Here is a 21,608-nt window from a genome sequence, read left to right on the forward strand (position 1 = left end):
ACAAAGGCACATAGCCTCTGTGAGGAGTTACCCTCAGCTCAGTGCACATGCACCTACAGGATTTGAACAGCCAGGGAAGTTGAACATGCACTTGGCTAGTCTCCAGTCAAACCATGTATTCTAATTACTGTGTTTTTATATCCTTTTTTGTTTCTCAAGTGAGACTACTACAGTGCCCACATGCCTCACACAGCAGGCAGACCTCTCAGTTTCTTTGCTCTCTACAGCCTGCCATCAGGATCACATCTGGCCATGTGGCTTTGAAAAGCCCAACAAAGGCAAAGGCAAACTGAGGACAGCGACCTTTCTCTGCAGTCTGGTGGGAATATAAACACTCAGCTGTATGGGACAAATCCTATAGCAGGGTATGCTTCAAGAGAGCTAACTAGCTGAAAGATGTAAATGATGAAGTAATTTATCCTGACTTGGCGTACCCAGCTGGTGCAAAGCAGTTTTTCTTTGGCTCACTCTCAACAGAGAGTTGAGTTGCTGTGTTACACCCATTTCATGCTTTCTCACACCTTTGCTTATTTCAATGAGCTCTAGTGTTCACATCAGAACACAACCGATGATCTCTAGGAGCAAATCCTCGCAAATTTCTTGGTTCACTTCCATGCAAGCAGGTGCTGTTTCTGCAACAGCAGAAGCGTTGGCAAGACAGCCTCAGAAGGCCAGATTCCGCTGCCAAGCTACAATTTCTCTAATGTGAACTAATTAGACTGAGGTGACATGAGCTTAGAGATCTGTGTAGTAGGAAGAACAAACAGTGTTACTTAAATACCAATATATGGAGTCTAAAGTTTAGGTCTCAGCTGTGTTGGCATGATCGAACTGCAGTGGTGTGTGCTAATCAAACTCTTACTCCAAAGAGACACAGCTGAACAGATGAAAGGATTCCTGTGCCTTAATAGAGTACAATGTAATGTCATTGATAATTTAGGTGGTTAGTGAAGCAGCTCTACTTTTACATCTCATAACTGTTATCAGGCTAGAGCCAGGTGTGGAAGGCAGATAATTCAGAATCTTTTATACCCTTAATTAAAGGTCTGAGGGCTATATTTTTCTCAGCTCTCCACATTCTCTATGTTGATGCACTGATACAATTTTAAAGATAACAATGCAGCTGACACCTATTGAAAATAGAAAAGGCCTTAGCTTGTACTGGTAGGTCTTTTCTTCTGTATTGATGGCATAAAGAGATGCCCCATGTGCAACTTGCAGAAATGGGAAATTGCTGTCAGATCCCTGCCATTACTTTAATATCTAATAGCACGGACACCAGGGCTGATCACTCTGAATGCTGACAGCATGCTAAGGCATCGCCTATGCATGGAGCCAGAGGGAATGAATGTACTTGACCATGGCACATGCACATACGCTCTGTGATCAAGAGCCCTAGTGCCATTGATATGTTTCAATACACTTAAGGCAGGCAGGGTCCTGGCAAACCCCTATTTCCTCTGAATTGCTGTCTGCTACAGTAACTTGCTGTACATGCTTGCTTCTTGAGGTTGACTTTTCAGTTCAATGAACCAGACCTTGTGTTCAGTCACTAATATTCTATGTGCATTCACTGGCACAGCCCTAAGGCTGATCTGTATTATCATAGGCACAGCTGTGACAGTGGAGCTGGACCAAGCTTCTGAGAAGTTGCCAGGCTCCAGGGAAGTTGGAGGTGTTTCTATGCACATTTGCTGATAGTGATCTGAGTAAAATCATGTGGTAACTCTTCGCAAATCACACTGGAAAAAGGTGAAAGGTCCAGAAAAAGCAACTGGGTCGTGACATCACCAGTGCCTATTGTTATATGCACCTCTTGGTATAGCACTCTGCATGTAGGGAGGGATCCAGAAGCAGATACAGTGCATCCATCTGGAAAAGCAGCACCCATATGGTCTTTGGGATGATGCCAGATGGCACCTTGGGAGCCTTCAGCCTTGCTCCAGCTCAGAGGTGTTTCTGATGGTCTCAGAGCAGAAGTTCCCTTTCCAGGCAGAGGGTTCATGTCCTAAAGACAGCTTCAGAACTCCTTCTGCTCTCTGGTTTATTTTCCTAAGGCGTGTGGAAAAGAACATGAGTTAGTGATGGTGGTAGCACAGACAATTTTATTTGTATTGACAAGCAAGGAGGGAGATACAAAGTCTCTTCAGCTGTAGGGTGTGATTAAAATAGATCAAAACCCTTCGCATCAGTCCTGACATCGTTGTTTGAAGATGTCTACTACCTAGAGATCCTATATAAACTAATTAAGAAAGGGATCAAATCTGACTGAGACAGGTAGGGCTAGCACTGGCAATCAATATCATATCAGGGAATGAGAAAGGTAGGCAGGAGTTTATTGCCGTTTTAGAATACACTCCTGAGAAAATACGGCTTGAAGAAAGAGTTTTGCTTATCAAATACTTTCTGCATTGAGCAAAACAGCTGATAAGTAGGCTGAGACCAGAATCAGATTATGTGTTTGGAAGTAAGAATCTCCCCACACAGGGTTTGCAATTAAGTCAGTAAATTGCAATGGAAAGAGACCCTGTAGTCAGCATGAGTACTTATGCATGTAAACAGTGAGGTGCAGGTGTCTCTATCCTACCTTGCTATCAATTGGTTTTGCTCAATTAGAAAATCTGTGGTTAATGGAGTGCTAAAACAGATGTCTGCAAACCTTATCACCATTCAGAAATGGATATTTTCAGCAGTTACTGCGTTCCAGAATGTTGAAGAGAAAGCCACAGCCCTCACTTCTGTTCTTAATGTGACATGGATTTGAACAGAAGAAATGCTTAGAAGAGGCAGGCTTGAGGAGGTCTCATTTCTCAGTGAAAACTCAAAAAGCCTGAAGTGGGTTTGCAGATTGGACTAAGTACACTGTGTTCCCTGAAGCTCAGCTGTGATTAAGTGGAAAAGCATCACTGTCCCTTAGATCTTCACCATGCCAAGGGAGAAAATTAAGCTGGAAATTGGAAAAGATGTGTCTGTGGCAGCTGAGGTGAGAGAGGGTCTGATCTATACAGATTCATATACTGGTAGAAAAATTTGGCTAGAAGGGACCTCCAGAGGCTGCTGAGAAGTCAAGCTGCAAACATCTCCAAGGATAGTGATGTCCCCCATGCAGAGCACCCTTGAGAAAAACAAAAGGCTACCTTAGTACTGAGGCAATGCCCCATCATACAACTTTATTATATCAGTGCTGTCCCTGTGCACCTCCCAGAAGAGCCTGAATTCTTCATGATGGAACCCTTCCTCATGGAAGCCGAAGGGAGCTAAAATCTTGTTTTAGCTTGTTTTCTCCAAGCAGATCAAAAGCATATGTCTTTAATCTGTCATGCTGTGCTTCAGCAGTCTGTTGTCTCAGTGGCATCCGATGCACTCACTCCAAGGGGTCCGTGCTGCCCTACAGAGGCTTCATGAACCCAGAGCTAACTGTGTGTCATGCAGCGGGTCTCACTGAGCACAGGATGGCTGTAGAGAATGATTCTGCTTAATGTTCTCGTCTCTGAGTCAGTACATTTGGGAAAAACCAAAAGTAGGTAGTCATATAATGACGCAGATAATACATTCTGTAATTCTTAGCCATCTTGTGGTGTTTTTGAAGAGCCTGTAGAAATGGTAGAGCAGTCATGGAAATTGATGGAGTGCTTTCCCTTTAATATTCTGTTGTTTTAGAAAGGTAGTCAGCAAACTGAAATCCAGCTTGAGCAACTATAACAATGGGAAGAGGAGATCAAAAATTAAATCAAAAGTTTCTAGATAGTTTGCACTTCTCACTGTTTCAAGTGGCAAATGGGCAGCAACTTTGAATTGAACCCGTTCATGTTCAGGCTTCACACAGAATTCATAAAAGGCAACTGGGTGTCTCCAGGAGCTCCAAGCAAAAGCTTTGCCTTTCTAGTGTAACCAAACAGCTATCCTGCAGCATACTCTCTGCAGTAGCACTTTGTTCAATGTCTAAGCCTTCTAATGTAGTTTCCGAAGATATTAGGGTCACCAATTATAATTCAAATTTATTGGGTTGGTATCTCAGCTCAAGCTCTTAAGCACTCCTGGCATCATCAGATCTACTTACATGTTGCCTGAAGTCAGAGAGGGGGCAGGAGGGTAGGGAAAAGATAGATCTAAGGGAAATAGGTCTGTGGGTAAGGAGAAGCGACATTCTTCTCCAGAGGAGGCCTCTGTCAAATGGGCAAATTATTTCACATTTAGGTCAAATTCAGGAAGTCTGCTGGGGAATACAGGAGGGCAGCCCAGACAGCACAGTATCACTTTCTGATTTGTAGGCTCGTTCTGGTCTCACTTAGAGAGCATCCTGCATCTGCAGGCATTGCTATTGTATCACAAGAGGAGAGTCATGCTCCACCTGGACACACAGGGCTCCAGTTTTGTTTTAATTTTGTTTTAGTTTTATTTTGTGTGCAGTGATATAATTCAGGAGCGTGATACTGAAGTTACCAAGGCTTCAAATCAACAGAGTAAAGACAGGACGAAATCAGGCTCCCCACATCATCATTGTCTAGAAGTACATTGATTTCATGGTGTTTTCATTTCTGCTCTTAGTCAGTATGAGTGACTCAGCCAATGCAGGTTTGGCTGTCAGGGTGCAGCAGGGACAATATTTCATATACACACTGATCCCAACAAAACCAGGACCTGACCTGTGTACTTGAGGAAAAGACAATAGCATCTGGAGTTCTGAAAACATATCAAGGCTAACCAACCTTCAGCTGTCACTGAGATCTTGTTACCTTTAGAGTTTGGGAAAAAAAACCCAAACAACAAAACAGGTGTAAGCTTTTAAGCCACTTTATATGCATATAAACAAATCAGGACTGAATCGTTGTCAAAGCATAGCACATACAATTTCAAGTGTCCTAGATCAGATCTCCACAAATCTTGTTTGATTGGTCACAAGTCAAATTTGCTCAGAGCCAGTCATTTACCTCATCAAGATAATATTAGAAGCAGCTTTTCTCTTCAATGTGAAATAAATTCAGACTCCCTGCTGAGAATTTTCATGCCCCTATCTACAGTTCTTTTTGTCTTTGAAGGCCTCAACCACCAAAGCCTGAGACTTCTTTCCCTTGGAAAAAAGCCCTTCATAGCAGCCAGTTCTGCTGCCAAGACTTCGAAACTATCACCAGCTGGTTGGCAGCACAACATCTCACATAGACAAGCAGCAATTTTGACCTGACCTAGTGAAAACTCATTGGTGCTGCCTAAAATAGGGCTGAGTCTCATCTATAGGTGTCTTTTGAAAGCTTGGCTTCCCAAGTGAGAAACTGTTTCATTCAGATTTAGGAAAATGTGTTTCCATATTTCCCAGTTCACATACTAAGCACTGAACATATTAGCAGCCATTCAAGGTGCAATCAAAATTTTCATCAGACTAACCCCTATCGCTTTCAAAGGGCACTATGTTTCTCATTATCCAGAATTTGAGTTTCTGGTACTGTAAAGATAAACTTGGAACTTGCTTTGCATTCCCAGATCCGTGTTCACTTTGGACATTTGTGTCTTGCCTGTGCCTTGCAGCCAGTGGAGTTCTCACTTTGTTTGTGGGCAACAGCTGGGGCTTGAGTGATGAGGGAAAAAGGCAGGAGAAGCCATCTCTAGCCTTGCTTATTGCATCCTCAGCACCTTTGCTGCTTAGCTTTGCTATGCAAGTACAGGTGGCAGGCTGGCAAGGCAGAAGTTCATAGTTTGTGAAAGTAGCCGTCTCTGGGTTCATAACCAGCCGATGAGCACTGCAGAAGGAAAAAGGGAAAGAAACACTGCAGCATTTTTGAGCACACTTTCATTTTCACAGTATTATTGTCTGTATCATTTCCACTCCAGCCTGTCTGCTGCATTGCCCAGAGAAGTTAAACCATATTACCACTGCTTCATCAACAATGCACTGAGGCAATGGTTTGGAGGCAAGATTTGCCTCAAAATCCCTCACCTTTGAAGCATAAAAAAAGGAAGCAAGCTTTTTTTCCTAGTAAAGACATGCCTGTGACTAAGGAATAGCTCTTGGAATCTTTAGCATCTTCACATCTTGGGACAAAATTACTTATTTTTCTCTTCCTCGGAAGTCAGTATATCTCAGTGTTTAAAATGGGGGCAACTGACCAGAAGAGGCTGATTGCTGCTCGGCATTGGGCTGGGCCCACACCTGTGGGTGGCAAGCAATTGTGTTTTGCATTTCTCTTTTTTGGGTTTTATTTCTGTCTCTCTTTTTGTTGTCTCCCTTTTCATTATTATTATTAATATGTTTCATTACTTTTATTACTGTAATTTTTTAATAATTTTTCTCTCCATCCCACCAGGGGAAGGGAGGTTGTGAGCGAGTGACTGCATGGTACTCAGTTGCAGTGAGGTTAAACCACAATATCATTGCAGGCTCTGTCACTACTATTATCTGCACTGGGTTTAGGTAAAAAGAGCTCTTCCTACCTATTGTTTTCCCAGCCTGATCAGACTTGCCTATCTGTTTCCACAGAAATCATTATTAGACTCGTCAGTTCATTTATGACTTTCCCAGATATGAGCTCTCCACGTGTACCTGGCATTGTGTAGAGTTGGCTTTTGATGGGGAGGTGCAGAGTGACCCTTTTCAGAGCCATCTGTGAATGCTGTGCATATTGCCATGGCTGCCTCACTGATGGCATGTGGTGGGTGAAAGTCACAGTGCTTCCCCAAGAAGGACTTTTCCTGGGTTAACTGGTTTGGTTGCTGAAGCTGAAACTTGTAGAGGTGACAAGATGCTCTGCACGCCAACAGGAGCAGGGAGTACAGAAGCCCAGTCCAGTACACTGATGACCATATCACTGGTATCTCACTTTTATCTTACGATTTTGTTTCTTTCCTTTGGTTTCCTTTACTACTCCTCTCCACAAATCCCAGGATGGCTGGCAAAAGTCACCTCCAGGCAGCCACAACGCTGTGCAATGTGTAGCAAGGGGAGTCCCTCTCTTCATCACTGCTCCAACTTCCTCCTCCTGTGCTCCCTCTGCATCTAGTGTTGTAGCAATAAAACTTGTATTGCATAGAGCTAACGTAAACGAGCATTACACTAAAAGTACATTTTTGTACAGCCTTTCCTGGCTGTAACTAGTTATGTTTCTGACCTGGAGTAATGAAGCAATTTAGATAACTATGATGTGTTTGAGAGGTATCCCACTGTTAATAACTTAAAGGGTGTCTCTCCACCTTACACACATAAGTCAGCCTTTAAAACACCTGCACCAAGCCAGTAGGACCAAAAATATAATCCCACCCTTTCAATATGTAGTTTTAGCATGTTGTCATGGGCCTGGAGTCCTTAAGATTAAATTTTTCCTAGCATACCTTTTCAATATCCATCACTGCTGGGAACTCTTAATCTGCTATGAAAGAACAGAAATCACCAGTTTCAGGAATATTAGGTCCTTTTTGCCTAGGAAATTTTGTCATTTCTCTCATTCCTCTGGGTATCTGATGAATTTTTGTGTGTAAGATGCAGAAACAATCTGCATAGCGAGAGACAAAGATTAGAGTCAAAGATTACCCAGAAGGGAAGTAGATTAAAAAGAGGTTTTAAATGAGAGAAGTATTCAAATACACAACACACAAACACACACACACACACACACATACAGGGTGGAGGTAGCTGATGTGATTCCATTGTTTCTTATGTGAATCCTCTTCCCTGAAGGCATGATGGCAGGCATTTTAAATCAAAGGGCATTGAAAGAAATAACGCATTTGCAGCCACAGATAAAAGTAACAATGCTGCACATAAGAACAAAAGCAAATGGGACACATCTGTGTCTCTGGGGATTAAGTGACATATGGCAGTGACATGCTTTACATTCTCAAAAATCTGTAAAATATTCAAAATAAGTTGTTTTTTATAGCTACCAAATCATTAGAACATGCCTCATTTTGTAAGTGCTCTTGCTATTGCAATTCTTTATGCCAGTGAAATTGTCTGTGAAACAACCTGCTTTTTTCCTCATACTTCTCCTGTTACTTCCCCCATAATTAATTTTTGCATTTTGTGTGTTTGTGTGTGTGTGTGTGTATGTCTTCCTGTGATAATTTTATTTGGATTTTGAGAGCAATAGCTAAAAATCCCTGCAAGAATACAGTGATAAACAAAAAAGAAAATACATAATAGAAGAGGATCTGTGGCAGAGGAGTCTGAAGGTTTTCAGAAAATATTTGGAAGTTCTAGGATTTAGCTCTGATAACCATAGTTTTTAATGGATTTTCCCTCTGTAAATATTCCAATTATAAAAAAATTAAATACAATCATTACACAACTAAAGTTAACAATACCTCACAGTATAATAGCACTGTTGTGTTCATGCTTTTTTTGTTTTTTGTTTTTTTTTTCTTAAAGCCAGAACTTCACTCATTTTTTTAGGAAACAGTGGCACAAACAAATAAAGCAAAGGGTATATGTTAAAGTATGAGTACGGAGAGAAAAAAATGACATAGATGTGGTGGAATACCTGCAGAAGGTACAAGGGGAATGAATAAAGGTCACAACCACAGTGTCACTGCAGTTTGAGACCTTTTATGAAGTCTTGGTAAGCAAAAGATACAAAAGCTACAATGTGATGGACCAGAAATATGCTGTTGATTGTAAGTTAGCCTGTTCTTCAAAAAGATTATAGATGAAAATGATTCTAGGAACTGTCTTTGAAAACAGAAGGAAAAAACAAAGAGACATCTTCTAATTCAGAGGCATGTTAGCGTACATATATGTTAATATAAAGTGATATGGAAAGAATATGGTATTTTGTCTGAAAACCGCATTAGGTACCAACAATCTTGTATGAATAAAGTAATAACTTGTGTATTCAAGCTCAGGTCTCTGCCTAAAGAAACGAGCAGTAGCTACAAAACAGCTGGCAGCTGCCTTCATCAAAAAGTTGAGAGAGTATAAAAACAGAACCCGGAACACTATACAGGTACCATTGCTGAAAAACTAGTGGACATCCATGTTCTTCTACCTATTATCTTGTTAATATTTGATTATTTATTCTTTACTGTGCACAATAAGCCAGAGTATGTCTCACACCAGGATTCTCAGTTAAGAAGCTGACCACTTGGTGAGCAAACCTGGGGAACTGTAAGGGCTGGACTCTTGCCTTATAGCTCGGGGACCTTGGCATGCAAAGCAGAACAGGAAGATCAAGTAGCCAAGACCAGACATGACAGCACAGCTCCTAGAAAGAAGAGTGCATCTGTCCTTGCTGGGGATGCCATATGGCTAGACTGGCCAGATCTAGCTGCTGGTTTCCTTGCTGAGTGATTCTTAGCAATTACATCCTGGAAAGAAACATGAAATGCCAACTATAGCATGTATACTCAGAAGATTGCTAGCAGTTTATAGGTAATGTCATTCAATCAGTGGGCTTCTTGCAGACTTCTTTGCACATGCAGAAGTGCAGGAGGGAATTCAGAGGTGTTTAAAAGTTTAATGTAGTCCATGAGTAACTACTTTCCATAGAGCTCTGCACAAAACCATCAGGGGATTGCTTGCCTTGTGCCTCCCAGCTGTTTGCAAACTTCAGGAGCAGTTTAGGGAACATTTTCAGATTATTCAACAGTAAGTCTTGAGGAACAATCCAGTCCTTGGTCTAGGAATTCCATGTCTCCTTTCTACTGATAAGCCCCAGCACTGGATCCAGCACTCCATGTGTGTCTCACCAGTGCTGACTGGAGAGGAAGGATCACCTCTCTTGACCTACTTGTGTGGTTTTTCCTGCTGCAGCTCAGGATGCTGGTGACCTGCTGGTGACCCTTGCTGCTGCAAGGGTGCATTGCTGGCTTATAGTCAACTTGGTACCAGCTTGGTTCCTCAGGGCTTTTCTTCTGACCTGCTCGCCAACCAGCAAGCCCCCAGCCTGTTCTGGTACCTGGGGTTACTCCTCAGGTGCAGGATGACTTTACACATTATTTTGTTGAACTTCATGAGGTTACTGTCAGTCATTTCTCCAGTTTTTTATGGTCCTTCTCAGTGGCAGAAAATCATGTGCTGTATCAGCCACTCCTCCCAGTTTTGCACCATCTGAAAACTTGGTAATGGTGCACTGTGTCCCATCATACATAACAATGTTAAATAGCACTGTTCCCAGCATCAGTCTCTGGAATACTCCACCACTGGCTGGCCTTCAGCTGAACTTTGTGCTGCTGACTACAACCCTCTGAGCCTGACAAGTTAGCCACTCTTCTGTCCACTTCACTGTTCACTTATTTAGCCTGTAAGGCATATACAAATGTCTGTGACTATTTCTCAGAAATGCTGTCAAAAGTCTTGCTAAACTTGAGGTAAACATCATTCACTGTTCTTTCCTCAAATTTTAATGAGTTTGTATGTTTTCCTACTGCTTCAAAGATATTTCAGAAACTAGACACCATCAGAGGCAGTGGGTCATAAAAATTCTCAGATCCTTTATCTAGAAAATATCATGCCCTTTGCCGGTTACTTTTGCTTACCACTAACATACATAGGCATGTAAGTCTGGCACTGGTTTTGGGAGACTGAGTTGGCAACCTTAAATATTGATATCTATCATCCAGCCTAGTTTAAAAGATGAAACAGTGCTACTGCTTTTGGTTAAACTTCTGTGACTGAGGGGTAGTCAGTGGTAAAGCTTATTCTACCACTACTCCTGAGAGATTCAGGCTTCCCCATCCCCAGCAAACACTCCATTTAGCACACAGAGATGTAGTGTCACAATGCATTAGCACAAACATTATAGGAGAAAAAAGCAGAAATCTCTGTGGAGTATAAAACATTAAGTATTTGAAGATTACAGTTTAAAGAAAAAGTTCATGAACATACAAGTAAGACTAGGCATCCAACTCAGTTGCTTCTCCAAAGCAGCTGTGTCAGAGAGATGGCAGTGTGATTAGGCTAGCCAGCTCTTTGTGGTACCAACAGCTGCTATGGCTATTTGCCAGGACACCCCAAGGCTCCATCGCTTCTGAATCTATGTCATTTTGTAAGCAAAACCATGCAGCACACAAATATGTGATCACCAATGCCAACTCGGCAGACTAAGAATAGATCAGCTATGACTATGCTAACAATTTTGAATACAAGAAATTGCAAAATGTTCGGATCACATTACAGAGGGGAGAGTTGAAAAAAGGGTGGAAAACTAGGCGCAGTTCTGGGCTACTTCAGCAAGTTTGACAGGGAAAGGGGCTTGGCTTCAGCATGGTTGAACACAGTGCATGGACAGCTTTCCAAAGCAAAGGGTTATGCTCAGACTTCTGCAAGTCAGACCTCCCTTGGGGTCCTGCTTCAATGCACCATGACAATGGAGATATCAGGGCAGTCTAGCAGCCCAGTTGAGTCCAGAGACCAGCAAAGAGCATTTTGCCCTGGTAAAAGCCGAAGCAGCCAGTTTAAAGAAAAGTTAAAGGCAAGTATTACGTAAGTACTCAAGATGAGAGCAATAGTTCAGGAAGACATTTCTTCCCTTAAGCACAGGAACATGGGTGGGTAGGCGAGTGAAAGGACAGCAAATTTGCTCCAAACACAGAGCCTCCTTCCGCAGGACAATGTGTGGTGATTTTCCTGGGTTTCCTTTCCACAGAAGACTTTTATAACACAGTCCGGGCCTGCTGAAGCACTGGAAAGTGTGAAGGCCATAACAGAAGTCTTAAATAACTGCTCAAGTAAGTAGGGAAGCTTACTTAAGATGCTGAAGGAAGAGATACTGTGGTCAGAGCTTGTCTTTGCCATTGGTGAAACATAGCATCCAATACTGAGGTGTCAGCAAGGGCTATTGAAGGAGTGCTTGCAGCATTTTCTCCTCTGGGTGCCAGTGATCATGTAGAGTATTATACAAGAGGAGAGAGGGCCCATGAAATTGATGTGTTGGTGTAATTTATCAAAGTGAACCAAAATACTCTTTTATTTAAGAGGTACTGCCATGTTAGAAAGTCAAAAAGCTCTGTTGAGTATCAGCAAAAATGAAGAGAACCCAAGTTAAACAGACCTATGAAGTGTTTATAAACTGAATTTATTATTAGCTTTAAAAGGCATGGCTGTTAAGTTGTAGGGTAGTTGTCTCAGGCTTGAGGGGTTTGCTGAGCATGGTAAGAGACTGGGAAGGCAGAATGGCTTGTTATATTTTGTTTGCACTGTCAAGAAGATACTCATCACAACTGCAGTGAGAGAAATTTTGGTCTCAATGCGCAGAGCTCTGATCAAGAGGTAAAAAACATCACACGCAGAGACGGGGAGCTACAGTGGATGAAAATGCTTCAGTCCAAAGTCATAATGATTTAGAGTGTGGATTCTCTGCCAGGAATTGAATTTGTACAGTTCAGAGAATACACACTCATGCTGACAGGACTGGTTTGACCTCAGGGAACCTGCAGTCCATGACCCTCACTCCCTTAGGTGTAGCTCTTTAGCAGGGCTCAGTCTGCCACTAGCCACAGCACCAAGATCTACTCCGTTTTGGGGGAACCAGTGCTCCGAGCAGTGTGTCCCCACAAACTGCTTGCTCTGCTGAGGGAAGATACCAAAACCTTCATCATCCACATTTGTCATGGCAAGGACATGTGGTCATTCAGGTTAGGTGGATGCTTTCCACACACACCCTGAAACTGGGGAACTAGGGCATCTTGGAAATTAAGCATAGGCTGAAATTCTGCTAGTCTTTAACATGCTCAGCTTTTTGCATGACAGTTTTGTGTGGAGTCTGTTCCCAGTGGAAACTGAATTAAATGTGCAATACCAGAAATTCAATATCACTCTAACAGCTGTCAAATGCTCTGGCCTTCTTACCACCGCCTCCGTAGGTGTTAATGGAATGTGCTGCCATCAGAGTGAAAAAAATCAAGGGAAGTAACCCAAAGCCTGGAAAGACTGCTGTACAAAACTGAAGAGGGTAAGAATAAGGGCTGTTACTGTTTCCTGAGCATAGACAAAGGCCTGATACATCAGTTCCAAGAAATAAGAATACCTGTTACCCCTGCTTGATAAAAACACAGTATATCTAAGTAACACCAATGCTGGCTCACAGTAGCCAGTCTCTAGGAAATAAGAACAAGCAAATGAAAGAATTGTGGCTGCCTTCCAGGAAGCTGTCTGGTGGTTTTGGAGCTACTGGCCATCAGTAGGAGGGACTCCAAGAAATGGGGACATTCAGTCAGAGCCCCAAACTTTAATAAGTAGTTTCTGAATGTTAGTAATGAGTTAGAGCGTTAGTAGTTAATTTTTTTAAGATTTCATCATTCCCTATGCAGAAAAGCTGTGTCTGCCACATCCATGTGCAGAATTAGGATGATACTTTTAGGACCTGCTTTCAAATTACAAACCTGTTAAGAAGGGTTTTTCAACAAAACAGACAAATAATGGTGACAGTGTGACCAGCTCAAATAACAGACAGCTTCTTTCTTTTCCTCTAGTCTCTCAGCAGGGTGAAAGCCAGAGACGCTTGTACAGAGAACTGCTGAAGAACTACAATCGTCTGGAACGACCAGTAGTGAATGACTCCCAGCCGCTTGTAGTTGAGCTCCAGCTTTCCTTGCTGCAGATAATTGATGTGGTAAGTTACTTGCTATTCCCTTTTCTGTGGCACCCATTCCACATAACAAATCTGATTTCTCATCTAGGAGACATGCTTTTCCTCTTTATCAGGCTATCACAGATGAAAGCAGTCTGTCTTTTGCTAAGCATCCTCCCTAAATGCTGGAGTACATGCTTTGACACTTTAGAACAGTGAATAGCCTCCTAAAAGCACAGCCATTTCTGACACATGAGCTGCAAAGAGATTAATTATGTATTTTTTTCCATTTGTTTTAAACACAAAAAAAATTTCAATTAATTAGAAGCCATGTGTTGCTACGAATTATTAATGATACATTCTTTTCAGAGCTATGTGGGATGCAATAACTCAAGACCATGTGCAGCATTGAAAGCTACCGTCACTGCACTTCCACTTTTTCATTAGATATTATAATGGCACTGGCCTCTTCTCCCATCATATTTTTACCATGCACTGAAACTGAAAGAGTCTGCCCTGAGATGAGCTTAGAAATACATAAAAGAAAAACCTGGAGGCACAGCCCTCTAATTGTCTTGACTGCAACATGCTTTTACAGAATTGGAGATTTGACCCATGGTAAATTTTAACATAATAATCCAAATCCTTTTTTTTCATCATGAAGAGGATTCTGTATGATAAACCATGATATATATAGATGGGATTTCTTTCATCTACATGAGAAAAACAAGCCAGAACAACAATTTTGACCATCTTCACCCTGTCAGCAGAGCAAACAGGTGAACACACTAGTGCTCCTATATGCATCCTACCTTTTCCATAAACAGTATTTGGGGCTGGTTTCTGATCAGTCACTATCACTGTCATGGAAGGAAGGAGAAATAAATAGAGAGATGTAGTAATATTTGTGCAGTTGCAAAGAAATTTAACAGAGACCTCACATATTTAAACTTCTTAAAGCTCTCCCAGTCTTCCTGAAAATGTGAAGTACACCAGGTGCTCTCCCTAGAGAGGTAAGCAGCACCCTTGAAGATGTAGCCCCCCACCATCGCAACATAAAAATGGCAGGTCCAGTCAGCTGTGGTGTTCCTGGAGGCAGGCAGCAGCCACCCTGACAGGGTATGCATCTTTCTGTTTTAAAATGTTACCAACTGCATTGAACTGGAAGAGAGTGGAGATCAGTACTGTCAACCAAAGTCCTTTAAATGAATGAAAGAGCAAAGATTTCCTGAAGCTAATTTCAAGTAAATTTCAGCAAGCAATTCTAGGTTTAGCAGAGGCATCTCAGTTCCAAAGATCTTCCTTCAGCCCTTCTTTTTCTATGGTATTTTCTTTCAACCTGATTTTAAGGTTAGGGGTACTAAAGGGGACTCTTCAGCCATAGGGCTGTGTCTGTAAATTTTCAAAGTCAGTCAGTCAGGAGGAGTAATGTAAAACAATTTTTCAGCTGTATTTCACATTCTCATATGAAACCCAACCTTTCAGGGAATTGGCATTTTTTTAAAGTACTTCATCCTCATTATGTCAATGTCCATCACAAGAAATTTAGTTCCAGTGTTCCCTTTTGGTTGTCCACAATATGAAAGAGGTATGCTAAATGTTCATACCTATCAGAAACAAAGCTTTTTTTCCCTACATCTCTGCACCCGGTAGAGATGCTAGATGTTAATCAGTTTTAATCAGAATTAATGATCTGCCCCGGGCTTGTGGTCTTCCAAACCTCACTCAAGGTGTTTTAAAAAACATCCAGAGTCGCCTGAAGTGTTTATCTTGGATGATGTGAAAAAGTGCCTGTCTCCTCAGTGGAGGACAGAAAATCACTTTGCAGTCAAGTCCCTATGGTAAAAAGGTGGTGGCATCAATAAGTGGCTAAACTAACCAGCCTGACAATGCACAAAACACTGACCCTCAGGGTCCTTAATTCAGGAATCAGTGCAGAAATATGCCAGCACAAGTATTGTACTTGTGAGGCCCTCATCCTCCATTGCTGGCTGGACAGAGGGCAGCATCTCTGTGCCCCAGCTGCTGAAGTAGATGTTTGTTTAAAAGGAGGCTCGTTATAACCATTGTGATGTAAAGAGTAGCAGTCAAGCTACAAGGAAGAGGTAATCTCTATCAGCTGAGACAGCATGAGGCAAACCAAGTGGCCATCTCTGTTCACTCAGATGAGAGGCTGGGAGTGAGTCAACTCTGCCTCCTCAGCTACTCTGCCTGGCAGAAAATAAAGCAGCTGGTACACAGCTCTTCACCTGGGGGAGAGGATAGTCAACATCACAGTCTTGGTAATGGTATATGCATTGACAAAGTGAAGAGCTGCTCCTTCTGAGGATTTGTATGCCCAGCATGCTCCATTACCATAAAAGAGCAGGATGCTAGGCAAGGTCTCAGCATGAGGACACTCCTTACACCATGCTCCCTGGGATGGAAACAAGCACTCCATGCTCAGTAAACTGTGGTGTGCCAAGGCATACTACAGCACTGCTAGACTCACTGTGATGTTTGCAAGCAGACACTGCAATGGATATGAGACAGTGGACCCTGTTCTGGTTTGCCTGCAAGAAAAAACAATGTGAAGAAGATGAAAACAAGACTCCTGTTTTGTTGTTGCATGGAAATGAGAAGGCCATTGATACTTAAAAAAACTTGTGCCTTATTCATGCCAAAACCTGGCATCCCATCTAATGCAGTTGTTTCTGGGACAGGTTCTGTGACATGCCTCCATAAGTCTGTTTCTTTTCCTACTGTATTAAAATATAATGAATCCTAAATTCACCTTCTGCAGACAGCCTGCTGAGAGCAGCATTGGTCACAATCTAGTTTCACTTTGCTACCTAGAGAGAAAAGACTGCTCTGAAATCACTGTGGTTTTCCAAGCAGTAGTACCAGTAACTACTTAAAAATCTCACCTCATTTTCTTACAACTGTTAAAGAAAATTTCAAAGAATGATCACTTTGGATTAGGTTTTCTGCTTCTACTTGCATGTATTTGCCTGTACAGCCTATGTATGGTTTTTAGCATTCAAAGCCAGCCATCATACCCAAAGCTGAGAAGAACATGTTCTCTGCTTGTCACAGTTATGGTAGAGAAATGCAAATGAAGGACTTTAGGGTTTGGACTTTTCCCCAGAATTATATTAATTCATAACTACAGCCATGACAGGGCCATTACATTCAGGAAACAAATGAGCAGAAAGAGGGACAGTTACAGCCCCTGTTTAACAGCAGGGTTCAGTTCAGTTTGCCTTGTCCTCTGTGTGTAAGGACAACTTCATGCTCAGCTGTCTCATGTGTATGCCATTTCTGAAGGTCACTTTTGCTTGGAGCCTGACCCCCAGGCACTCCCTGTGCCTCAGAAGGGCATTGGCTGGTGATCTCTCCCACAGAGCACTGTCAGGCATTGCCAAGCCCTACCAGCCCAAGCAAGGATAGACATCCAAGAGCACTTGGAACAAATATTATCATTTTGTCTAAGAGCCCAGTCAGTTGGTGAGGCTAGAGTAATTAAGAAATGAGGCATGACATTTTCCACAGCAGAGGAAATGCAAGCATTTTCCTTTGGTACAATGTGAAAGGAACCTGCTGGGTGGAAACTATTTGCCATTATGAATGATGGTTTTCATTGCTCCTGTTGGCATTTGCAGGAGACCTTTTCTGAAGGGATGTACATGTGGTTGCACTGTTACGTTATTTAAAAAAAAATACTGTTGAAGTCCCTATATATGGTGGAGTCCTGTAGTACTTTTCTCCTCCATGTTCAGCCTTCCAGCTGCCGCTGTGAGAGGTCATATGACAAAAAAAGGGACTGCAAGAGACCAGTGGGAAGCCACAAAAGTGCTGGCAAAATCCCCAACAATCCACAAGTTGTTTTGCACTTCCAGAAGCCAAAAAATACATTTTGCTGTATTTCGGACTGCAAACCCAAAACAAATGCTTTATCTGGAAAAATTTATTATGGACCATTTTGATTAAATTGCACAGTGTGTAAAATGATTTTACATCCTAGGGACTGCAGGATTATCCCAAACTTAATCACATGCTTGCAAACAATCTGACTTTTAAACTGCAAATGTTGCTGCGGTGTGTCAAAGCTATCAACATTTTTGAAAAACCACAAGACAAGGTAATGTAAGAGTTTTGTAAGACAACAAAAACAAAGATTCACTTCATTTTTTTTTTCTGAAAACTGGGTCTGTGCCTTGCTGTTCATACAAAACAAAGGGAAAGATCCTCACATGCTTTCCCTGAGTGCTCAGGTGCAGTCACTGTCACTATAAGCAGCATGCTAGCTTATCAGCACAGCTATTTTTGCCTGTGCCTGGAACTTATCAAAATGTTGATTCAAACTTAAGCTTCCATTGGTTTTCCCTAAATCAGAGACTACAACCCTGAAGGAGTTGGGGGTTTTTGTTATTTTGTGTTGGTTTGGGGCTTTTTTTAGAGAGTGTTTGGAACTTTTAAATGCAGGCATCTGTTGAGATCAAAGCTGCCTGCAATCAGCCTGTTCATTTCCCAGGTTATCTGCTCATCAAATAATAGGACTGTTGAACTCAGTCCATAAGAGCTGGTGAAGACTGACCTTTTTGCTGGAGAGTTCTCTATTTGAGTGAGAGTTGCCAAAGCTGGAGGCTGCCTGTCAGTATGCTGTGCCATAAGTTAAAGGTGAGAAGGCAGGAAGCAAGGCTATGCCTAGCCCTGGGGTGCTTTCTGTCTGACACAGCCCTCCTGCTGTTGTCTTTTTCACAAAATCTCTGTCAGATCTGAATGCCTTTAGCAGTTGATATCCTTGTTTTTAAATTATTTTGTTTCATAAGCTTTCCAGGGCTGGTTCTGCAGGTGTATTGAAAGGCCAGAAAGTTCAAGGGTTTATTTTCTAGCTCTAATTCACCTCTTCCGTCTTGAAATGACCTTACAGTGTCTAGGTCATTCCCTCCCACCTTTCTTTCCAGCACCATCACACATACAAAAATCTGTGCTGGGTGTTACATTTTAAACCCAGATCAACAGGGAAGTGATTCAAGGAAACAAAAATATGCAGTGCACATAAGCACCTATTCATTTGTTATTCCCAATATAGTCTCAGTATTTACTAGATTAAACCATAATCCCTATAGTACATCCCTTACAAATCTTTTGCAGATAGATATCTTCAACAATGTAAGCTTGACCACTCAATTGACTCTTTCAGCCCTTCTAGATTAAAGTATCTTTTTTTTTCTTTCCTAATAATGCCTTTGCATTTATCTGTGGGCTTCCTGCATAGCTTTTGTGAGTGATGTTTGTTTACTCTGTTTCTCCTTGAAAGACCTACTCTATCAAAACACATATCTTTCCAGAAAGCTTTTTTCCCACTCTCATCTTGCAGGAGACAATTCCATGAGACCAGAGCAGTGAGGCTGATGCAAAATGGTGCAATTGAGAAGAAAAACAGACTGGACACCATTATAAAAGCTGAAAATCAGTAATTACTGATCACGAAATAGTCATTAAAATTCCAGACAGAAAAATTACAGAAAGGATTCTAGACCAACAGATTCATTAGAGTTAAATTCCAAAATATCTCCTGGTCACAGAATTCACTTAGTGTAACTAATTTTCAACTCCGGGAAGAAAAAATAAAATCCCTCTTCATTAGCATGGGAGGATCTTGAAAATTGGGAAATTCAGGGCTCATTGGGCCATGAATTATTATTTTTCTGCCTCCCATGTGCCAGGCATTATCAAAATGGCAGTATCGTGAAACCAATTAAATATGCAACATGTGAATTTGTTAGCACAATGAAGTAAACCATCATGGATAATATGGCTTCCAGACCAATACTGCGTGCACATGCTTACATGAAACATTACGATGGAGCCTTCATTTCCAGAACCTTACTGGTATCTTTTTATTTTGTTTGACTTCTGCCCCACTCTGTGCAGAGTCAAGACAGCTCCTTAGTGAGCAGCAGTTCCACAATTTTTTTCTTTCATCATGGTTCCCCCAGCTGTATTTAGTGGCAGTGGCTCTAACAAAAAAATGGCTGATTTCCTTCTGAGATTTTTAGTTGTGGTCATCCATCTTGAGCATTTCATGTTAGTTAAACGATTTTTTGTCTGCCTGATGAAAAGACTATACTCTGTTGTTTATAGATGTGGGAATTTAGATCTTGATCTCATGCATATTCTTTAATTCTAGGTAACTAATCTGAGGCATCAAGGATTTGCAATTAAGTAGTTAAGCCAAAGCTGCAGGGGTGGCCTTGAACCTAATATTACTTAGTTTCTCTGAGTTACCTGAGGGTAAGTCCTGAGAGGCAGTGAGTTCAGTTCCTGAGTAAAAACCTTTCCTCCCATTTTCTGTCTCTGATCACAGGCTTTAAGAGCTCACTTGAGTTTTGGACCATGCCTACATCCTCTTATTTTTTGCTGTGCTGTCACAGCAGCATGCAAATACAGGGAGAAAAAGCAAAGGCAGCTTTGCATATAGCCTGAATGTGAGTCTCTGGTAAGTACTCAGGGTTTGCTTTCTCAACTGCCCTTCCACTGTTTTCCTTATGATTTCAAATGCTGAAAAAGATGATTAATAATTAATATCCTGAAATAACGATTTGTGTCTAGTCCTGTTTATTGATTCACCTTCCAACTCTGCACAAAATACATGGAGGGCTGTTTCAGGATGAGGTATGCACCTTGGAGAATATAAAAACCACCTACATGCTATGTGTGGATGATTTAAGATTTTAATGGAGGACTGATTGCTTTTGTATGGTGACATAACACCCTTCCCCCCAGGAACTAAGCATGTATGTCAGTTTATCTAAGCAGTCAGAGAGCAGCAAGCACTGAGCTGGAAGGCCATGTGAGGCCCTCTGACCCAAATTCTGGGCTTTCCATGAGAAGCATCTTTGAAACAGTGGGATAAAGCTGGTGGCTTCACTCCTCCCTGGATCCCAGAGAACTGTGGGGACAGGGAGTCCTGCAATTTGCAGATCTTTGTGGAGGAACTTGAAGTCAAACTGACTCAAAACTAGTGCTGGAGTCTACATTGTGTCACAGTTCACAGCAGTCTTGATCTTCAAGAGCTAGTGCAAAGCTACAACCTAGAAAAATAAAATTAGTTTTGTAAGTCAAGTTCCCACAGCCCAAGACAGTAGTTGGAATGCATGTTGCATGTGCAGGGCAAGAAGAAGACTGGTTTTTTCACCACAATGGAAATTGCAAAATTGGAAAATGTTGGGGGGAAAGACAAGTAAGACATGAATCAAATAGGCTTGGGAGACTCTCAGTCCCCGGTTGTGCCAGTGAGAGGGAGGGCTACCTACTCTGAAGTCCTTCCTGGCCACAGAAACTGGCATTTCTTCGCTTATTTCTTCCTCCCACTCTCACCTGTGGGGAATGCAGGATACAGTACTTGCTGCAGTGGCTTTTGTGTCCAGCCCTTTGCATTTAACATCCATACCTGTTTGGTCTCTGACATACAGGGAGCCATGGCTTTCACAAGGATTGCCTCTTGAGGACTTTGATGACCATGCCTTATATAGCCTAAGGAATATGGTTGGCATCCCTACATTTGCAGGCTGTTCTGGCACAGTTTCTCTTTCAAGGCTGTGCTCATCCCAGTACAAGGTTCTCTTAAACTCTCCATTGTCATCACAAGTGATTGGTCTTGGTTCTGGGGCTTGCAAACGCAGGAGTGTGATCTGACAGTGGCCAAAACCTCCAATATGTAAAGTTCACATCTCAAAAGAGAGTAGACTGCTGAAAGTTGCAGATACAGATGCAATGGTAACTCCCCCAGGCTGCTCTTCTGAGGAGAGAAGAGTGCAGGTGGTTAAAAACAGTGGCACCACACAGCCTATACAGGCTACCACACTGCCTTTGTAGTAGCCGCTACACAGTGGAAAGACCAAAGGCAGATTGCACTGCTTGCCCACAGTGAAAGAACACATGCCTCTACAAGGCAGGAGGGGACCAAGAAAGGCATGGCCTCAAGGAGAAGCCAGTGACATCAGAGGGGAATGCGATTCGACCCTAGATGAAAAACACTCATGAGGCATCACCTCCAACCATTCACAGGAGAAAAAGCCTGAGCAGCAAAGGTGTTCAGCTATGAGCACTTGCCTAGATGCATCTTCA

At 42.1% G+C, this 21,608-nt stretch overlaps 1 protein-coding gene across 1 annotated transcript in view; it reads left to right on the forward strand.

The window, feature by feature from the left end:
* The window catches only part of LOC146424623 (neuronal acetylcholine receptor subunit alpha-7-like), a 58,552-nt gene that overhangs the window by 3,301 nt on the left and 33,643 nt on the right, over window positions 1-21,608 (forward strand). The window contains exon 2 of the mRNA XM_085042787.1: window positions 13,396-13,535. Within this exon, the coding sequence (XP_084898913.1) occupies window positions 13,396-13,535 (140 nt within the window). The remainder of the gene's footprint in view (window positions 1-13,395; window positions 13,536-21,608) is intronic.

The sequence above is a fragment of the Lichenostomus cassidix genome, chromosome Z, assembly GCF_008360975.1.
Source record: "Lichenostomus cassidix isolate B80296 chromosome Z, HeHo_3.0, whole genome shotgun sequence".
NCBI classification, from domain to species: Eukaryota; Metazoa; Chordata; class Aves; order Passeriformes; family Meliphagidae; genus Lichenostomus; species Lichenostomus cassidix.